At 38.2% G+C, this 18390-nt stretch overlaps 1 protein-coding gene across 6 annotated transcripts in view; it reads right to left on the minus strand.

Moving 5' to 3' along the window:
* fam135b (family with sequence similarity 135 member B) overlaps positions 1 to 12247 on the minus strand; it is a 45857-nt gene extending 33610 nt beyond the window's left edge. For 2 of the 6 annotated variants that reach the window (XM_067508134.1, XM_067508111.1), the window contains exons 1-3: positions 4564 to 4660; positions 2730 to 2785; positions 2550 to 2629 (exon numbers count right to left, since the gene is read on the minus strand). Coding sequence is in view for 2 of the 6 variants with exons in the window: in XM_067508095.1 (XP_067364196.1) it covers positions 2550 to 2629; positions 4564 to 4660; positions 4765 to 4819 (232 nt within the window). In the remaining 4 variants the exon portion in view is untranslated. Of the gene's footprint in view, positions 1 to 2549; positions 2630 to 2729; positions 2786 to 4563; positions 4661 to 4764; positions 4845 to 11829 lie in introns of those variants that run through there. The other 4 variants (XM_067508095.1, XM_067508103.1, XM_067508125.1 and 1 more) reach the window with 4 other exon arrangements.
* Between the last annotated feature and the right edge of the window lie 6143 nt (positions 12248 to 18390).

Below are 18390 nucleotides of genomic sequence, written 5' to 3' on the forward strand. Positions count from 1 at the left end.
GCTCTGTGCTTTGCTGTAGAAAACATGTACAGCCTGTTCAGTTATTTTTGGTCTTAAATCCTTTGTAATAAGAGGAGACAAGTTGTTCCGCCTGGATTACAGATATTCTAGTCGAGCTTTATTAGTTTTAAAAAAAATGCAAATACCTTCAGGTAACGCAGGAAAAAAATGTATCAAAAATGACATTGAGATTGAGAAAACAGAAATTGGTTTACATTTTAAACAAGTTAAATCTTGTTCTCAAGGGTGCTGGAAGACTATAATTTTAGAAATGTATTTTCTGCAGCGTGACGGCCCAAGGACGGCCAAATATAGTAAATCACTGAGACAAGGTGGGGCCAAAAAATTCCCAGGCACCATTTTCATTCTCTCATGTATAACTGTGATTGCTGGGACAGTGTCGAAAACACACTTAGACTCAACTAAATGTTGTTGTTTTTTTTTTAAACATTAGGTTATATTGTCCTCTGGCTCTTACACTTCATTTAACTGAGAGATCCTGGTGCATTATTAGGTAAATCCATGTATCAATAATTGGATGTTGAAATATTTGCTTGTTCTGTTTTCCTCTGGTATCTGTGTCATGTTTGAATCTACAGATGTCAGAAATATGAAACTATGACCAAGAGAACTCTAAAAAACATGTTGATATTCCACACCCATATGACGCTGCAGACTTGAGAACATTTTTTACCAGACAGACATGTACCGTACAATGTGGACTATTGTGGATGGAGGCTAACCTGTTCAAACATGATCCAAACCACAAGAACTTCATTTGAGTTTGCTTACTACTTTGTTTAAATACAGCTTATCACTGCAAGCTGGATTGTTTCAGCTTCCCTCTAGTACTGGTACTTTACATGTTGTTTTCTTTAAATCATATCTTTAAAAATATTTAAATTGTATATTTAACTAATCTCGGGCAGCACGGTGGTGGAGTGGTTTGCGCTGCTGCCTCACAGCCACAAATTTGTGGCTGTGAGGTTTGAATCTACCTGCCTGCCGTTCCCTTTCTGTGGGGAGATGGCATGTTGTCCCCATGTTTGCGTGGGATTTCTCTACTTCAGTTTTCTCCCACAGTCCAAAAATGCGTGGTAGGTTAATTGTTGACTCTAAACTGCTCGTAGCTATGAATGTGAGTGTGAATGGTTGTCTCTCCACTATGTCTCTGTGTTGGCCCAGACATAAACTGGATGTACCGTGTCTCTTTCCCAAAGACAGCTGGGATAGGCTCCAGCCCCCCGTGACTCTGAACAGGAGAAGCAGTTAAAGATAATGGATGGATTAACTCATCTTGTCAGAAAGTAAACAATAGGCTACCCTGTATTAAGCCTAACAGCATCTAAGTTCATTTAATCTAACTTCTATAGTCAATGCGTTTTGCTCTCACCTGAACCTCAACTGCCTGAGATTCCTCAGAATCTAACTCTAATTTCAAAATCTTTTGAACAGTAGACTGTTTTGGAGTGGTGTTTTATGAATAGTTAGAATTTAAACACTGTAATAAAGAAAAAATGCAATTACATTTAACAATAACAAAGGACAGGTAAGTTTAAACAATGAGAGTCAGTTCCTGGTCATTTTGGGAACATTTAAATGGTCTGCACACGGTAATGTCAAGTTTTCTTGAAAAAGAGACTTTTCAACACTTTCAGACCAAATTTAACCTACAGCTTCGGTCTATAATCTGCAGTCTGCTGCTGCTGCCCTCTCCCTGGAAATTGCTTACTGTGCCTTTCAACTAACCGTGCCTTTCAACTGACATTGCTAAGCAACCACTCCTTTTCTTCTCAGTTACTATTATTAATATATTTCGACCCTTGTAATTATCTATTGTAATTTCCCACTCTAGTTACTTACTACCTCACAGTAAATGGTCTGCACTTATTTGGAGGTTTTCTACCCATTCGTACTCACAATCCCACACCAACTCACACACCGGTGGGGGAGCTGCTATGAGGCTGGCCAACGGCTGGCCAATCGGGAGAAACTAAGTTGGGGTTCAGTGTCTTGGTCAAGGACTTCGCCATGTGACTGGAGGAGCCAGGGATCAACCCAACAACTGGGGGATTGGTGTATGACCGCTCTACCTGTTGTTCTACATTTGCCCCTACAGCTAATGCACACTTCTTTCAGGTTGCTGATTGGTTAGCCACTGAAATGTCTTCACTGTACTGTCCCTGTTGCCTATTTATTTATATAATGGGGAAACTTCTATTTAAATTAAATATTTAGAATGGATATACACAGAAAGGTTGTGTTTTGACAACATTGTTTTTTTGTCTTGTTTGCAGGGGCCAACTGTCTCATTTTACATTCAAGAGTGAATGTGAGTTCTTGCCTGTGAAACTAAATATCCTCAGCCTTGATGGTCAGGTGATCAACTTCAAGGTTTGTTAGTAGAGAGAGAGACAGAGAACCAATAGAGTGAATTTGGAGCTTGTCCACAGATAATAATAATGCTTTCAAACAAGTAAAGTCTATGTGATGTCGGAAAACAATACATGTGGGCGTGTTTATGTAAAGATATACGCACTTCCTCTTACCTGTATTGTCTCGTGTTGTCACTATCAACCTGTGGGGCACGCGAGGTGAGACCTTCAGCCCTGCTCGTACCTGGTAAAACCTGACGGACATATACAAACATACCAGTCACACTTCATTCATTTACGTAGTAAAGTCTCTATTGTTTTGCAGATATTTTCTATTTCATTTTTAAATTTCACCTGCTGTAGGTGCGTGTTGTTCATCGCTGACCATACTTGTTGAACCGCTGACATCACTAGTGTACAAGTGAGGCGAGTTTAGGGTTTACTAAAATTATTCTCTCTGGAATTCTTCTCTTGAGGTCAGAATAACTCCAAACACCATTCATCTAGATGATGCTTTTGTTCCAAGTTTAAAATCTTTACATAATAATCATGATAAGTGCAGAAGTGCTCTTTATATCATTGATGACGTTTATGACGTTTATAATGTCATGTAACAAAATCATAACGTAATCCCTTATGACTTTAGATGTGGCTGCACTATTAAAGGCTAATGGCTATAAAAATGACAAGAATGCATCTAAACTCAAAAGCTGTGAAGTATACTGTACAGTATCAGATGAGCACAGGTGCTACTATTCTACAAAAGTAAATAGAATTAAAACAAAGACAATGACAGAAAACAGAAAGGAACAGTCTCCATGATTACTGACATGACACGCCACAGTAGGCATGGGCAGCAATGGAAAACATGTCCTTTAAAAGGTCACTTTGACTGTTCAAGTCAATGCGGCTTTGTGTGAAAACACATCTCATCTCTCTGGAAACACATTGGAAATCCCAAAGCAGGACCAATGGATCACATGGTGCTCCTGTCCTGTCCTAGTGACAGTGTTCCAAGAATCCTAAGCTTGACAGAGAAAAGGAGCTTGAAGGTCAATATAAATGTAGAGACTTATAAAATCAAATTGGTGTAAAGCAGACTTGTACTCTAGTAGGTGTAAGATAACCTTATCAGTGCTTTACATTTTGTTTATATAATTTATCTATAGAATAAATTACATTAAGAAAATTCAGCTGGGTTTGTAATTTGAGTATCAGAAGTACAGACTTAGCCTCCATTAGTGGAAACTAAAACTGCAGATCTCATCACCAAAGCCTTCTTTGCAAATCAAATTTAGATTTAATCAGTATTTTTAATGCAATCAGTGTACAACTGGGCCCTAAAGTGTACAGCTGCATGGTGCTCCAATCTTGTGGAGGGATTAGTATTGATTTCAGCAATTACACTACATTTTACTGTGGGACATATGTGCAGGAGCTGGTAACTTAACTATTCGTATTCTACAGCAACTTACGTTTACAGCATGATCCAATTCTCTTTAGTGTTTGCATCAGATTTCTATTGCTATGTGAAGCAACATGGCAACTTGCAAAAAACAAAGACATTAGTGCAGTCAGATGAAGGGATTAGCGCGGCAAAGCTTTTGCCCTTCCCATTTGGAGTGGGAAAATCATTTTGATAGGAGATTCAGTGAGCTGGAGGCAGATCAGATGAGAGGTTTTAATCTTACTCCAGATGCATAACAGCAGGATCAACAAGGCCTTTTTTGTGTCACAGAATATCATAAAACTATATACAACCCCAATTCTAAAAAAGTTGGGACATTTTACCATTTCGTGGAAAATAGCTAATTTTTAATTTGATAGCACTACTAGAAAAGTTGAAATTTAGGTTTAACTTGTTATTCTTCTTACTTGTGCAGCATTTAACCTGATCAAACCTAAGCATAGAACATAAGATATATGCCAACATTTAGGTTTTAAAAGTAAAGAACAATAAAAACACAAAATCTATATTAATTCCAGAAACTGATACAAATACAGAGTTACGATAAACTCCTTGTAGAAAACAGTAAAATTAATAAAACTGCTATATATTAAAATGTGTTGCTACTTCCTCAGCAATAAATATGTTTAGTCAGTTTGCTGAGTTGCCAGTTGTGAAATCAGGTAATAACCAAATATCTTGGGTTTGTAAATGTGATTTCACCCGAGATAAAGTCCTTACCCCCTTTGAAAGAGATCCACATTGTGAAACCTAAGCAGCTCTACAGAAAACTCCAGTGTTCCCTGTACTTCAGACATGATATAATCCCAGTCATCACCTGCCAAAGGAGAAGACAGTCAGTAAATATGACATATGAGACAAATACGCAACAACAAGATAAACTCTACAATGAAAACAAGGGCATTTCAAAAGGTGGCTCACGCTGTTCTTTCTTCTTTCTGCTGAGGTGAGGTGACTGAAGAACAGACTTGTACATCTTGGTCTGAATTTTCACTGTTGCACTGTTTAGGTAAATGTTGGAAAAATTAGCACTATCCTGGAATAATCTGAGATTAAATTATTATTATTAAATTGTTATATTATAAAGTGTGCAGCTGAACCTGCTCTCTTTGTTGTATACTTTCTTTTTCTCTTACAATACATTATTATGACCTGTTGTATTCAATTCAATTCAACTTCAAGGCACTTTACAGAATAAAGTCAAGACTATAAAGTATTATCTATATATATATATAATATATCTATACTTCTGCTGTTTAAATAAGTACCGCCCTTTAATTAGAAACCCCAAACCCCCAAATTTGACTATTATAAAACTGTAAATTTTATGTTATTTTATGTTATTTAGAGTCATGATGTGTTTTTCTAGCTTGAAACAAAACAAATACCTCTTTCAGCCATTTGTGTAACTCTGCTCAAACCAGCTCTCCCTCCCCTTAATGTACTACATTTGCCTCTGTCCAACCCTTAAATAATCATTGCTATGAAAATACAATAAATATGAATGCTCCCAAACTTCCTAATCAAGCAGAAATAATTGAAATGATTTGATTGGTCAAAGGGGCAGGCCTCATACAAAAACAGCAACAAGTCACCTACTGTAGCTTTATGTTAAGGTGGAACACTTCAGTTGAAGTTAAAACCAGAATAAACCTTTAAAATCCTGCTGTATTTTCACTTTTTGTACTTTTAGTACTACTGGCTTTAGCTGTAAAGACCTTTTGAGAACAGCTTTGCTCACTGAACTTACTGAACACATTGAAAGCCACAATCTTGTTGAACTAAACAAACTTCTGTGCATCTCTACATCTTAACACTGTGACCACCTCAGCTGCTGAAATATTGAGTTTCTGCCCTAAGGTTAGGGAGTTAGCATTCATTATTATCTTTAGTGTCTCAAACATGCAAGTCCATGTAAACATTCCCTCATTAGCTCATTAAGACAAATGCAGACAAATACTTAGGGTATCTAAATGCACCTGACTGTTTAAAATATACCATAGGTCTCTTCAAAGAACCTGGGATCAACACCCCAGGCTTGTTGAAGTGCAGTGCAACTCCCATATGAAGTGTTTTCCATCAACAGTAGTTAAAGCTCATCGTTTCCCAAACACGTTCGAACATAAAGCATTTATTTAAATCCCCAATGTCTGAAACCCTTAGGGGAAACCATAGCTGTGGACGTTTTACTACACCACATTTAGCAAACTAAGCTGCCACCAACCCACAGGAGATAAAAACAGTGTGCACAGTAAAGTGTATCAAATAACCCTTCACTGAAGGCTTTGAATTATAACTCTTGTTATGTGTACGCTGTTCAGTGAGTGCTCCATTAAGTGTTGTAAAAACTGATATGGGGAGTCATCAAAAGAAAATCCACACATGCTGTCGTAAGAGAGACACATTGTGGTGAAACATCTTTCAGAAGTGCAGACTCACTTGTGCATTTCAACCACCCCTCAACTTAACTGGATTAAAAGCATATTAGTGTTTCAGGCTACTTTCTTTGAGGAGTGAAGATTTATCTAGACAGGTTGGTTTTATTACACCACAAAGTTAATTTACTGTTATGAAAGACAATGCAAATGTTAGTGTTAATTAGGTAACTCATGCTTACAGACATCCCGTCTTTTAAAGGGGAGAGCATTAATCTTTACAATACTTCATTAGCAAATGATCCTTCGCTAAGAGCTGCACCCTTAGCCTAGCTGATGCTACACCTGTTATCCATTCTTGCATAACATTGGCAGATTAATCACTATAACTGAAGAGCAATCTGTTACAATTGTCTTTAATTTGAGAAGAAACCTCTTACTCATAGTTTTTTCAGCTGTTGCTGAGTGTTGGGGGTAGGGCATAATATGCGTATATATTTAATTGCACTCTCAAATCTAGGTATAGTATTTCTTTTTCTTTAAACAAAGAAATCCAATTATATTATTATATTTTTGTTGACTTATTTGAAGTGTAATTTCAATACTTTTTTTTTCCTCAACATTTTTTAAATGAAAGCTCCTAAGACTGCAGCAGGAAGTAGAGGTGGGTGCTGCAGCATTCTTATATAAATCCTAAATTTATAAAATAAAGTTAATCGGTTTTAAATTATTTCAGACGCATTATGTCCTTATGATGTATGTCCCCATCAACCTTACTCATGTAGCTACTGACCTCAGACTGTTTGTGATAGTGAACAGCCAAATGGGGAAGTGGGGATAAAAAGCATTTTGGATTTGTGTACAAAACATCCGCTTAAAAGACGTTGTTGTAGCATCGTCCCAGTGACAGACCCTCAAACCATGGCTGCATTTCACTGATAAAGATGTTTGTGTAGTTTCTTTAGCCGTGTGTTAAAGCTGGGAAAAATGTGTTAGTAACAAAGAAAATAACATAGTCTGAGTTGTTGCAGTGTTTCAGCACAACAGACAGCGGCGTCCTGCTCCCCCAGGTATGAGGACGTTCTCATGGCTTTTCTTCCTGGGTGAAGTCCATCTCAAATGCCAGCCGGATTTGGCTTATGGAGCATGCTGCATTGTCTGTTATGATGTAGGATGATGTTTATGTCCCACATGCATCAGTTTACAGTTAAAGTTATGGCCAGCATAGGTGCTTGTTGTGGGCACAGATGCCAACCAGGGCAGACCTTGTCCCTAAATGCTCCATCCATAAAGTGAGGTCTGCGTAATTAGCTAGCTAATAAAGATACTGTAGCTTTAGCTCCAAATGAGTTGAAACGCTGCCTCTATGGCTCTGCACTTTGTGGTAGTTTAAGAGTTACAACAATTCTACTATGCTGTACCGTTATTACAAAGACACTGTAAAAAATGAATTACTAAGTTGCAGGATGTTGTCACAACTGCCTATAAACAGTCTTATAATAAATAATAATGATCAGTTTTTGTTTTATTATTTTAAATAATGAGATGAGTTATACTTACACGTCACTATAAGAGAAACACCTGCTGGTTTATTTTCTGCAGATAGTTTAAATCACTTTGTTGATGGGCTTTGTACCATTTGTTTTTGTGCAGGATTAACTCTGTTCAATGTAAATTATCCTGATACACCAATACTAATTTAAATTTTTCACTTCCTATGAGCGAAGAAATTTGGGGTCCTTTTCCAACAGAATTTCATTTGTGCATGTTTGCTCTAAGTTGCCTTTTTAGTTGACAGTGAAACACTACCGTTCTTTTGCTGAAGAAATACGTTGGAGAGTCTTGTCAAGTATGGGACAGTAAGGGCCACTAAATCCTACAGAAAACATGAACATGAATCTTTAAAAACCAGCAGTATAGGTGATGGAATAGAGGTGACCATGCTTTAAAAAGCAAAAGCCATGAAAGCCGCAGTAAAGTCGAGCAGTCTTAAGAAAAGCAGTAGCCTTCTTTTTTGTAGTAAAATTGGCTGCATGGCCACTGCTGTAAATGACCTGAAGAAACAAGAAGTGACACAACTGCTTTTCTCTTCTTGCTGACTCTGCATGTCATGTCACGTTGACACACACTGACTTGCAGCTCCATAAAAGTGAAGCTTTGCGTGTGCCACGGTGAACACAACAGCCAGTATTATAATGCCATGAGTCAGGACTGTGAGATAGTGGAGCACATACACTTTGTGATTTCTTCATCTCTCATTAGCCCAAGCTGCTTCACTGCTTCTTTAATTCGCTGAGCTGTAAGCTATTGTCCCAGTTATTCTTCCTGCTGTCTAAGACATTCACTTCTCTATCCGTGTGCTAGTTAAGGAAGAAAATGAGCGCTGTTTACTATATGTATTGTGCTGTATTAAATGGCGGCTCACTGTCCAGTGACTTGGGGAAATGCTCCACCAAAACAACCTCTGCTGTATGTACAGTAAATGGCAAGAGCCCAAAGACACTGCATGCACTGATTATGAGCTTTTGCTGAAACTTCATCGATAAGTTAATCAAATAATGGGCACACAGACCAAAGCACCCACACTGACAGCATGAAAGGCACACAGCTGTCAGCCAAGCAGGGTACATTGTGTTTCCTCTGATGTGATGTTGACAGTGATGATCATGGTGGTGATGATGAAACACACTGAGACTCGAGACAGCAAAACTGGAACAGCAGCTTAAGATAATATCTTTAAAATGAAAAGTACCCGTATTACCAATATTTCACAAAATGTTATAATTCTCAAGATTTTTGTTAAAGTAAAACACTTTAATACTAGTTACTGTTTTTCTGCAATGCTATTTCAATGTGTTATACATTTTTTACTATGTGCACATTCTTCTGGTACCTTTTTACTACCAGTAGGTTAGTGGTATAATAGGTAGTACTGTGGCATGTGGTATATTGTATTTAATATTAGATTTTATTGTTACTTGTTATTTATTGTTATTTGTTATTGCGGGCCTGGCCTTTAAATTGTGTATGTATGTTTGCCTATGATGTGTCTTTGTTTATCTGCACTGAAAGAAGATTCAGCAGTTACTCTTTTGTTATATTGCAGACAAAATAACTGCTAAATGAAAGTCTGTTCCCCTCAGGAAAACAAAACCTGTACTAATAATCTGCATTTTAATATAACTTTGCATCTACTGTATTTCACAATCCCTGTATCTATTTTTTTTTTAGTCCAACTTTCAGCTATACGTGTCTCTGTCTCTCTTTGAAGTTTGTAGCATGAGAGAATCTTAAGCATGTTCATGAAAAACATACTAACTGCAATAGTAATAACGTCCTGGACTTTTGCAAGATTAAATTTTAGATCATCGTTAAACCCACTGACCATACTACAGCAAACCAAGCAAGCAAGCAAACTAGCTAAATTTTAGGAGCAGAGCAGCTACTGTTTCCAGGTCAAGACTGACACTTTATGTTTTGATTGGCAGGCAAATAAAAATGGCAAATAAGATTTTAATAAGTTACACTCACTATAATTTATACTTCATAACAATGCACATAACAGCATTTTTTAAATGCATTTTACCTAATCTTCCCTCTTTGCTGTGGCCCCCTTTGCGCCCCCTGGAGACCTCTATTTTACCTGATAAAGCTGTGCACAAAAACTATGTTACTTACTAAAAATCAGTTACCAGTCAAGTTTCTGGTCCTCCTTCTTTTTGTTGCATGGATCCGAGTTATATTGCTTGCTGTGCTCTGACAGCTGTAGTTTAGCTTTAAAATGGGCTGTTTGTGCACTTTACAAACTATCTCTTACTGATTTTCCACTTGCTGCAAATGATTAAACAGTAATCATTACAAAACAGCCATCTGTTGTCTGATTACTATTTAATGCTGCCCAGACACACACACAAACACACACACACAGGGCTTCTTAGATGATTAGAGTTTGCAGTCCCAGTTATTTCTCCACCTATAAAGAAAACTAAAACTTTAGCTGCCCTTAAGCTGCCCTCCTCCCATCCCTGCTGCTCCTGTTGGTGTCAGCTCAGCTGGGAGCACTGACTGGCATCTCCAGCCTCAAATTGAGGAGGATGAACCACAGTTATTGAATGTGGAATGACTGGATTTTGCAGAGGAGTCACTGTAACACCAGAGTCATTGTGTGATACGACTTGAAGGTGCTGTATGTGTGCACAGCTCGAAGGGCCCGAAATAAATCTTGAGAATTATTCCATTCATTAACAACTCTGCAGAACACAAAGACCTATCACCAAATACAGTACATTGATAAATGACAAAGGCCTTCTCCAAGCATGAATATTAATGTCACATCACAAGTTTCTATAACTGTACTTCTCTTTGACTATTGATGGTTTTGACATAACCTGCATATGTGCTGACAAAATAGACTTAACAGGAATCCATTGAGGCAGCCCAGCAGTCATGTGATGGTATAATCTAATACTTGCTAAAACTCCCTATGATGCTGTATTATGCTCTTTGTTGTCAGAAGTACAATGCCATATCCCTGCCAAGGCAAAAAAAAGGAAGCGGTGCTCTGAGTTATCCAGTTAGATGAGTCAGACTATGACTTTGAGGGGATGTGACTGGCATCCTTGCTATCTCCACATAAGCTTCTCTTGTCTCTTGAGACTTTCTCCTTCTTATAGGCCCATATAAGGCAAAATAGGCTGGAAAACCCTACTTCCACCACCTTCAAAATCTCTTGCGGTGTTCATGATGACCCGCAAAGTGCAGTCCTCATCAAAGACTCAAACAAAGCCTCACCATTTGTATTCAAAGCCCAACACTAATGTGTACGTGTGCATGCATTCTTGGATCAGATGGTCGGAAAGTATTGGGGTTGGACATTAGGCTGAAGTACTTTTACCAAGTTAACTGTGGTCTTGTGGGTTTCTGCTCTAATGAAATGTTTACATCAGGCACATGAGTGCTGGAACAGCATTATTAACTGTAATCTATTTTCCCTTAACTGTCTATTCTAATTTTATTGTTGTGCAACCTACTGTGACAACTCCGCATTGTTTCATTGTGAAGTGAGAGCTTTGCTTTGTTCACTTTGGACACGGTGTAGGACTACTCCAGGCTCCAGCATCTATTGGAAGACTGCTAATATACAGCACACACTGTACTGTTGAGCTGCTTTGACAAACACCATTTGCAGAACGGCACAGCACAGGTTGCCATTTAATTGACATGCTATTAACACTGTATTTCATTTATATAATTCATCTGCAAACATGTACATGAGCTTTGTTACATTTTGACTAATTTTGACTAGGCTAATTTGATTTACATTGTCCCTTTTGCATTGTTAACTGTCCTTAAGTGTGTTTACACATACCCATTGTTGAGCACAATAGGTCAGACAGCACTGGCACAAATAGACTCCTTGCTTCCTGTTACATCCATCAACATAGAGCCTGACCGCGCTCTATCCAAGCACCAGCCTACAACAGCAGCCTTCTCTGCTGCAATGTACAACAACGAGCGTCCCAATGCGCTCATGCTCCACACATGTAGACAGCCATCCCACCTAAAGCGGAGGAAGGGAGAAGAGGACGTATATGGAATAAAACAGTCTCACCTTAGCAGTGATGAAGACTAATATCCGCAGGAGGTTCGGGTCCAACCTGTACTGAGCCTAAATTGCTGCTTGCGGATAAATACGCGGTGTGCAATGTTTATATCACCGCTTCTGTTGCTGCTGCTGCTGTTGCCATGGTTATTCCTCCAGACCCCGTGTCATCTGCAGTCCCCCCCTCTCTTTATTTCTCTCTCTCTTACTCCCTCTCCCCGTATTCCCTCTCTGTGTCACTCTCCTGACGAGGATTTGTCAGTTAAGGAAAGTGCAGCAGTGTCTGTCGCGGAATGTGGCTACGCGTTTCTCCTCCCAGTCCTCCGCGCGTTCTGCTCACACTTAACACAGTACCGCCTGGAGATAGTTTCATAAGGGGAATATTAATAATCAGCACCCAGTCAGTGTGTGTATGTGTATGTGTGTGTTGCTGCTACTGCTCCTCTATAGTGTGTGCGTCTGACGTCAGAGCCTGCCCCCTAAAAGCTGAAGGGAAGCGTACAGTCGGAAATGACCGTGCTAAGAAACAGCGGATTAACGTTATTGTGAAAAAATGAGGAACCATATGGGATGAGAAAGGGCTAAAATGATTTCTGTGATTATCATACCAACAGAAAAGCAACATATTTTAGTGCTGAGCCACTAAATGACCTAATACGTGGTATTATTGCAACAGACATTTCCAACAGACAGCAACTTGAACAAGATCATTGCCTGGCCATTGTTTAACCAACTTCTACTGTTGATTAAATCAATGCAAATTCTATTTGGACTAATACATTACACTAACAGAAGTCCAAAAGTATTTAGACATTATGTGTTTTTTTGTTTTTGTTTTTTTTTTAACTTCAAACCAAACTGGCTTTAAGTCACATGATGCTGCTGGAAACCATTTTGATAAATTTCTTAGCCACAACACCAAAACAATGAGCTGAAAGAGGCTAATATAAAGCTTAGTAAAATTCTCTGTGGGGTCAGTGTCACCACATCAATAATATAGAAACGCTGCATTTTTAATTTAAATCCTTCTTTATTAACAGATCATAAAACCCTGTCTTCAAAAGGTTCACTGGGTCACCTAGATTTACATTTTGAGCCTCTATGTCGAATACTCTCAAATTTGGTTTTGTCAACTTGAATAACATCACAGCATCAACATTCATCATCATATCGCTAATAGGAAAAAGTTGCATTAAAACTCTTCCTTTACTAAGACATTTGCAGTAAAATTTCTATATAAAAGAAAAGACATTTCCAAAAAGCAAATGCACTATGATGCTTCGGCACTGAAAGGATTTTTTGTGTGCTGTTTTCGCTGAAATAGCTGAAACAAAATGTCGCTTCCCTATATGCTTGTTAGGCAAACTTCAAAGCCGGTCAGCCTTAAAAACTATGTGAAATTGTAAAAAAATCTTAAAAAGTATCAAAGTAAATGTAAAAAATAATGATAATAAAGATAAGAATATCATTACTTTTAATGAATGAATGCTTCAGCCACTGAATTTATTACTGAAGAAACAGTAAATCAGCAAAGTAACAAAAGATGGACGACCACTAACCAACACCGTCTCATTTGTTCCTGGCAGGCAGGTACTGCAATTAAAATACCATCTGTCCTGGTCAAACAACTCCTCACAGACTAATCACTTTCCAGATAAAGGGGAGGAGAAGCTTATGTAACAAACGAATAAAAATGTCTATGGCCAGTAAGCGGTTGTCTATGGTAACTGTGTGTTTAGCAGTTGTCAACAGTAGGAAATGAGTTTCCTCTATCAGGTTGTTTGGTCCTTCTCTCTTCCCAGCTTCACCTTTCGCCTAAAAATCCCAAAGTCAGTTGCTGCTTTTCTGTAGTGGCGTTCTGCCATAAGCTACGAGCGCTCTTAATTAAGATTGGAGCACTATCGATTTTTTTTTTTTTTTTTGGCAGATGATTGCCAGAGCCCAAATGACCATAGAGTCAGAAAAATTATTTTAGAAACTACACAGCAAGGACACCAATTTTCATACAATCCAATCACAGACTTAGATGGCAAAGCGCTATAGTTTAGATAAAACTGATTACTGTGGTTGTATTGCATTTTACTGCACTTGGATTTTAATTGGATTTTGCATTTGGATGATCTCAGATTCATCTACTTTAACATCAACTTCTCAGTGACAACTGTGCCAAACTAACATGGCAAATGGAAATATGCTGATATTTAGTATGAAATTAATGTGACTCTTGGTAAAAGTTAACAGATGTAAAACAAATTAGCAGTAATTGCTCTCATTTCTACAGTAACATTTTACAATAACGTCTTGTCATTTTACAAAATGTAACTGTATATTGCAATGCATCATGGTTAAAAAAAAACATTACAGTTGCTAACAGGATTTTTCCACAATAACATAACTGTGGATAACGCACATTACAGCTAAATACTGTTTTTTTTTTCACACTTGAATTTGAACGAGGAATAAGAGCATTTGATGACTTAAGCAGCGGAGCAACACTCTTTGTCTTTGTCAACAAGCAAATTGTCTTACTCTGTGACTGTAATTTCCTATTATTTTAACTAAGCTGTTATGACCCCATTAACATTGCAGAGAGAAGCTGCTGGTTGGTCAGTAACAGGGCAAAGACAGCGTAATGCTGTTGGTAAATCCATACCTTTGCATCATTTCAAAGTAATACTACCTGGTTTAGGCCTTATTGCAATTTCCAGAAGTTAACTACATGTGTACGTTTATAATTTCTACTCATTCCATGCAGTATATGCTAATTAGATGCTACAGTCCGACCTGCAGACACCAGCCAGAGATCCGAGTCCCCCACACCACCCCCTCCTTTCCTCCACCATTGTGTTTGTGCTGGGCTCCATGGACTGATGAGTACACAACAACTCCATGTGTTATTTCTGTAGCTTTTAGCAGATGAAGCAGCCATTACCTCTCAGGTTCTGACTCAGGCCTGTATGTCGAAAACTATTTTTATTTCAGTGACAGTAAACTGTTTAGTGTCACACTGTCGCTGCTTTAGTTAACATGACAGTGACTCTACAGCTGCTGACCTGTGTTCACACTGCACATTAAAGTGCGGCTTTATGCTCTGTCATATGTTTAAAACAGAGATTTCATATCTCAGAGGGAAGAGACAGGAGTAAAGTTCAGGGCAAATTTACTCATTAAAGAAACAATGTAAATCAAAAGCTGAAATGGAACCAGCTAAAAAATAAGTGACAAATATTTTAAAATGGAGCTAAACATAAAAATCATTAATGTTAATGTTAACTCATTAAAACCCATTTAGGCAGTCAAAATAGGTAAATTAGGACTTAGTCATACAAATACTTCCACACAAATACCTGATACAATACTTCCTTATATTACAATGGCATGGCAGAACTTTTGTAAGTAGTTCTGCAGAAACACAGGTCAATCTGAGCTATTAGGTGAATTAACTACCTAAAAGGTTTTGAACTGGCCTGAAATTGACTCGTTTTACATTCGTATAAGGTTTGCAGTAACATTTATATATTAGTGGGCGTGTCCAAGGAGACTTAGACCAGTTTTAAAGAAGTAATTTTGTTCGAGAGTTCCCAATATCTCCACATTAACAACAACAGCAGCAGCAAAGGTCAACTGCTGAAGGACATTTACAACTTGACAACAATATTTTTAGTAATGAGTACTAAAAATGGTATGCTGGTGTTGGTGGGGCTGGTTGAGAAATATCCAACCACAGTTTAGCTTATAACTACATTACTATTGGTTACTAACTCATACAATCTTATGACAAGAAATTCATATTAACCCTTTACCTGTTAATAACAGCACATTTTCATTGTCACATAGTCATTGTATTGCAGTGCTTGTTCACAGCCTAGTTTCCATTTTGTAAGGGCAAATGACTAGTTTGTCTTGCATAACCATATGGATTTTGCTCTCGTGTAGAATGTCATTAACTTTCTTTTTATGTAATTTTGTGATTTTCAGATATTTCCATGGAGCCAGTGCAAATAGTGGCTCCAAGATGGCAAAGTGGGTCAGGACAGGAAGTGGGAAAGTGCATAAAAAGAAAACAACAGTCAATCTTTGAGTCTATTTTCTCTTCAGGGAAGTGGACTTTAATGGCTTTGAGCATAAGTCATATACTGTACATAAGATGAGGACTGTTTCATCTCAGGTTCTTAAACCTATGTTAAACTATTGACATTTAATAAAAGTTGTTTTTTTTGTTTTGTACAGTGCAAAAATTACCTAAAAACATCTAACAACAACAAACTACACTTTTTTGTTTGTTTTTTCTTCCTTCGGCTTGTCCCGTGAATTCAGGGTCGCCACAGCGGATCATTGTCCACATGTTGATTTGGCACAGTTTTTACGCCTGATGCCCTTCCTGATGCAACCCTCCTCAATTTCTACCAGGCTTGGAAAATTTTTTCTGTGAGTTTTTACAGTAATTAAGAGCAAATTTTACAAGACTTTGTTGGCAACTTTTTTGCCAGGTAATTACTATAAATTGTACATACCATTCGTTACAGTGTATGATTTGTAGGCCCAGCATGGAAGACAGCAGTCTTCACCATTGTGAACATTAAATGAGTGATAATGTTACCTTTAAAACAAAAAACAAGGTCTATTTCTTGCATAGCTGATATCAAACATATGTTATTAATACAAGTTTATTTGAATATTGTGGGGGTGATATTTAACATGTTAAACTTAAACCACCAACTGATTTTTACAGACTGCTGTAAAACGACTATCAAATAGGTGAATCAAATAGGATCTTTTCTGGGGGAACAGATGCACTTCCTGTCATCTACAGCTCCATATTAATAATGTTCTCCTTGTTATCCTTTTATTACAGAATCACTGTAAGTAAACCCATATTTCTCTCATTGGTGCTCTTTAAGAATAAAGCCATTTTGTTTGTATAAACTTCATACTGGGAGTCATCACTACCCAGACCCAACCTGAGGCTCTCAGCCATTCTGTGTGAGCCCCTCATCGAGGGCGACAGACTGACCTGCACAAAGTTCAAGAGGAATCTACCTCTAGTTACTCTATGACAGGTTATAATGGGCCCTGGTGGCTCAGTGGTACAGCATTGGGATGGGATGCAGAAGGCCGCAGGTACAAATTCTACCCCACCAGGTTTGGCCCTGCCTAGCCACAAGGGACCACCTTGGTGTCAGTCCGGAGCCCAAATAAAATGGCAGGAATGGCATCCAGCATAAAAACTCATGCCAGAATGTACGGAACACATTCTGCTGTGGTTGTTTATCCAAAACCTACAATGGTCCAAAGGTGCCATTTTTACACACCAAAAATATTCATTGTATACAGCTTGATATTGGCACTCCTGTTTTTCAATTGACACAACAGTATCAAGCTGTAATCTAACTGCAGGGCCCTGGCTTGTGTGACTCTGGGTCACCAGTGTGCTAGTCATGGGGCTGAGCCTCGTGGATGAATAATCACAAAATGTTTTCTCTGTCCCTCTACCCGCTCTGTTTCCGCCTGCTCTCTCATTGAGAGCATGAACTCTCAATTACCCAGGCTGGACTCATGATTTCTCTGCCAGATCTCTGAGGAGGCCCAGTCACTGCGTTAGCTTCCCCTTACAGCTCTCCTGAACAAGCATTGTGCTGTAGTTACAAAAACAATCAATTCGTGCAATAAGATACAGTAACAAATTCTTTATTCCTGACCTTTTTATAATGAGTTGTAGTAAATTGCAGCATATCAGGTGACCAATAACATATTGTATATCAGGGAATCCAACTTCTAAGATCAATAAACCAATAATCAGGATTTAAATACAGAAAAATAGTCTTAGTGAATAAAAATAGAGATGAGATACTTATTTTCTATGTCATGGCATGCACCCTCGTAAATAAGTAAAAACTGTCATTATTCTGCTGGACTGCAGTGGTTATTGTCATTTTTGCATTAAGATTACCTTTCCTGTAAAGCAGGTGTTGCAAAAATTTGTAGTACATTCATGCTTTGTAAGCACAAATGACATTTGCTTCAAAGAGATCTGTACCCGCAGGCAATGCATGATGTCTCACTTCAGTAGAGTTGTGCACTGAGGAGCTGACAAATCTTTTGGGGGATGAGACAGTGCTACGTGTAAGAAATGTCAAAATGTCTGTACAAACGAAATAACACAAGAGCAAAGGAAATGTCACGGACTATTTTTTGATTTGAGTTAATGTGATATCAGTTTTAGGTTCTTGGATATGCAGCTCATGTCGCACATCAAATGCAATACAAACACTTACATACGGTAACATGCAGGAGAAGTAAACAGCATGTCTGCCTGAGGCCCTGTCAGGTAATAACAAGGTGTTCTTCATGTCAACACCACAGGCTGACATGCATTCTTCAGCTACACTGATGAGTACACATGATTATGAAATCCACATTTTATCACTTGCTGCTTCTCCTCTATCTTGACAATAATTATTAAGAGAGTTACACACAGGCAACACATGTCATTAGGAGGCATCGTAAAGCAAAAAAAGGCAGAATGGCAGTGTGAGTGTGTGTGTTTGTGTGTGTGTGTGTGTGTGTGGG

Source organism: Channa argus, chromosome 1, assembly GCF_033026475.1.
Source record: "Channa argus isolate prfri chromosome 1, Channa argus male v1.0, whole genome shotgun sequence".
Taxonomy (NCBI): Eukaryota; Metazoa; Chordata; class Actinopteri; order Anabantiformes; family Channidae; genus Channa; species Channa argus.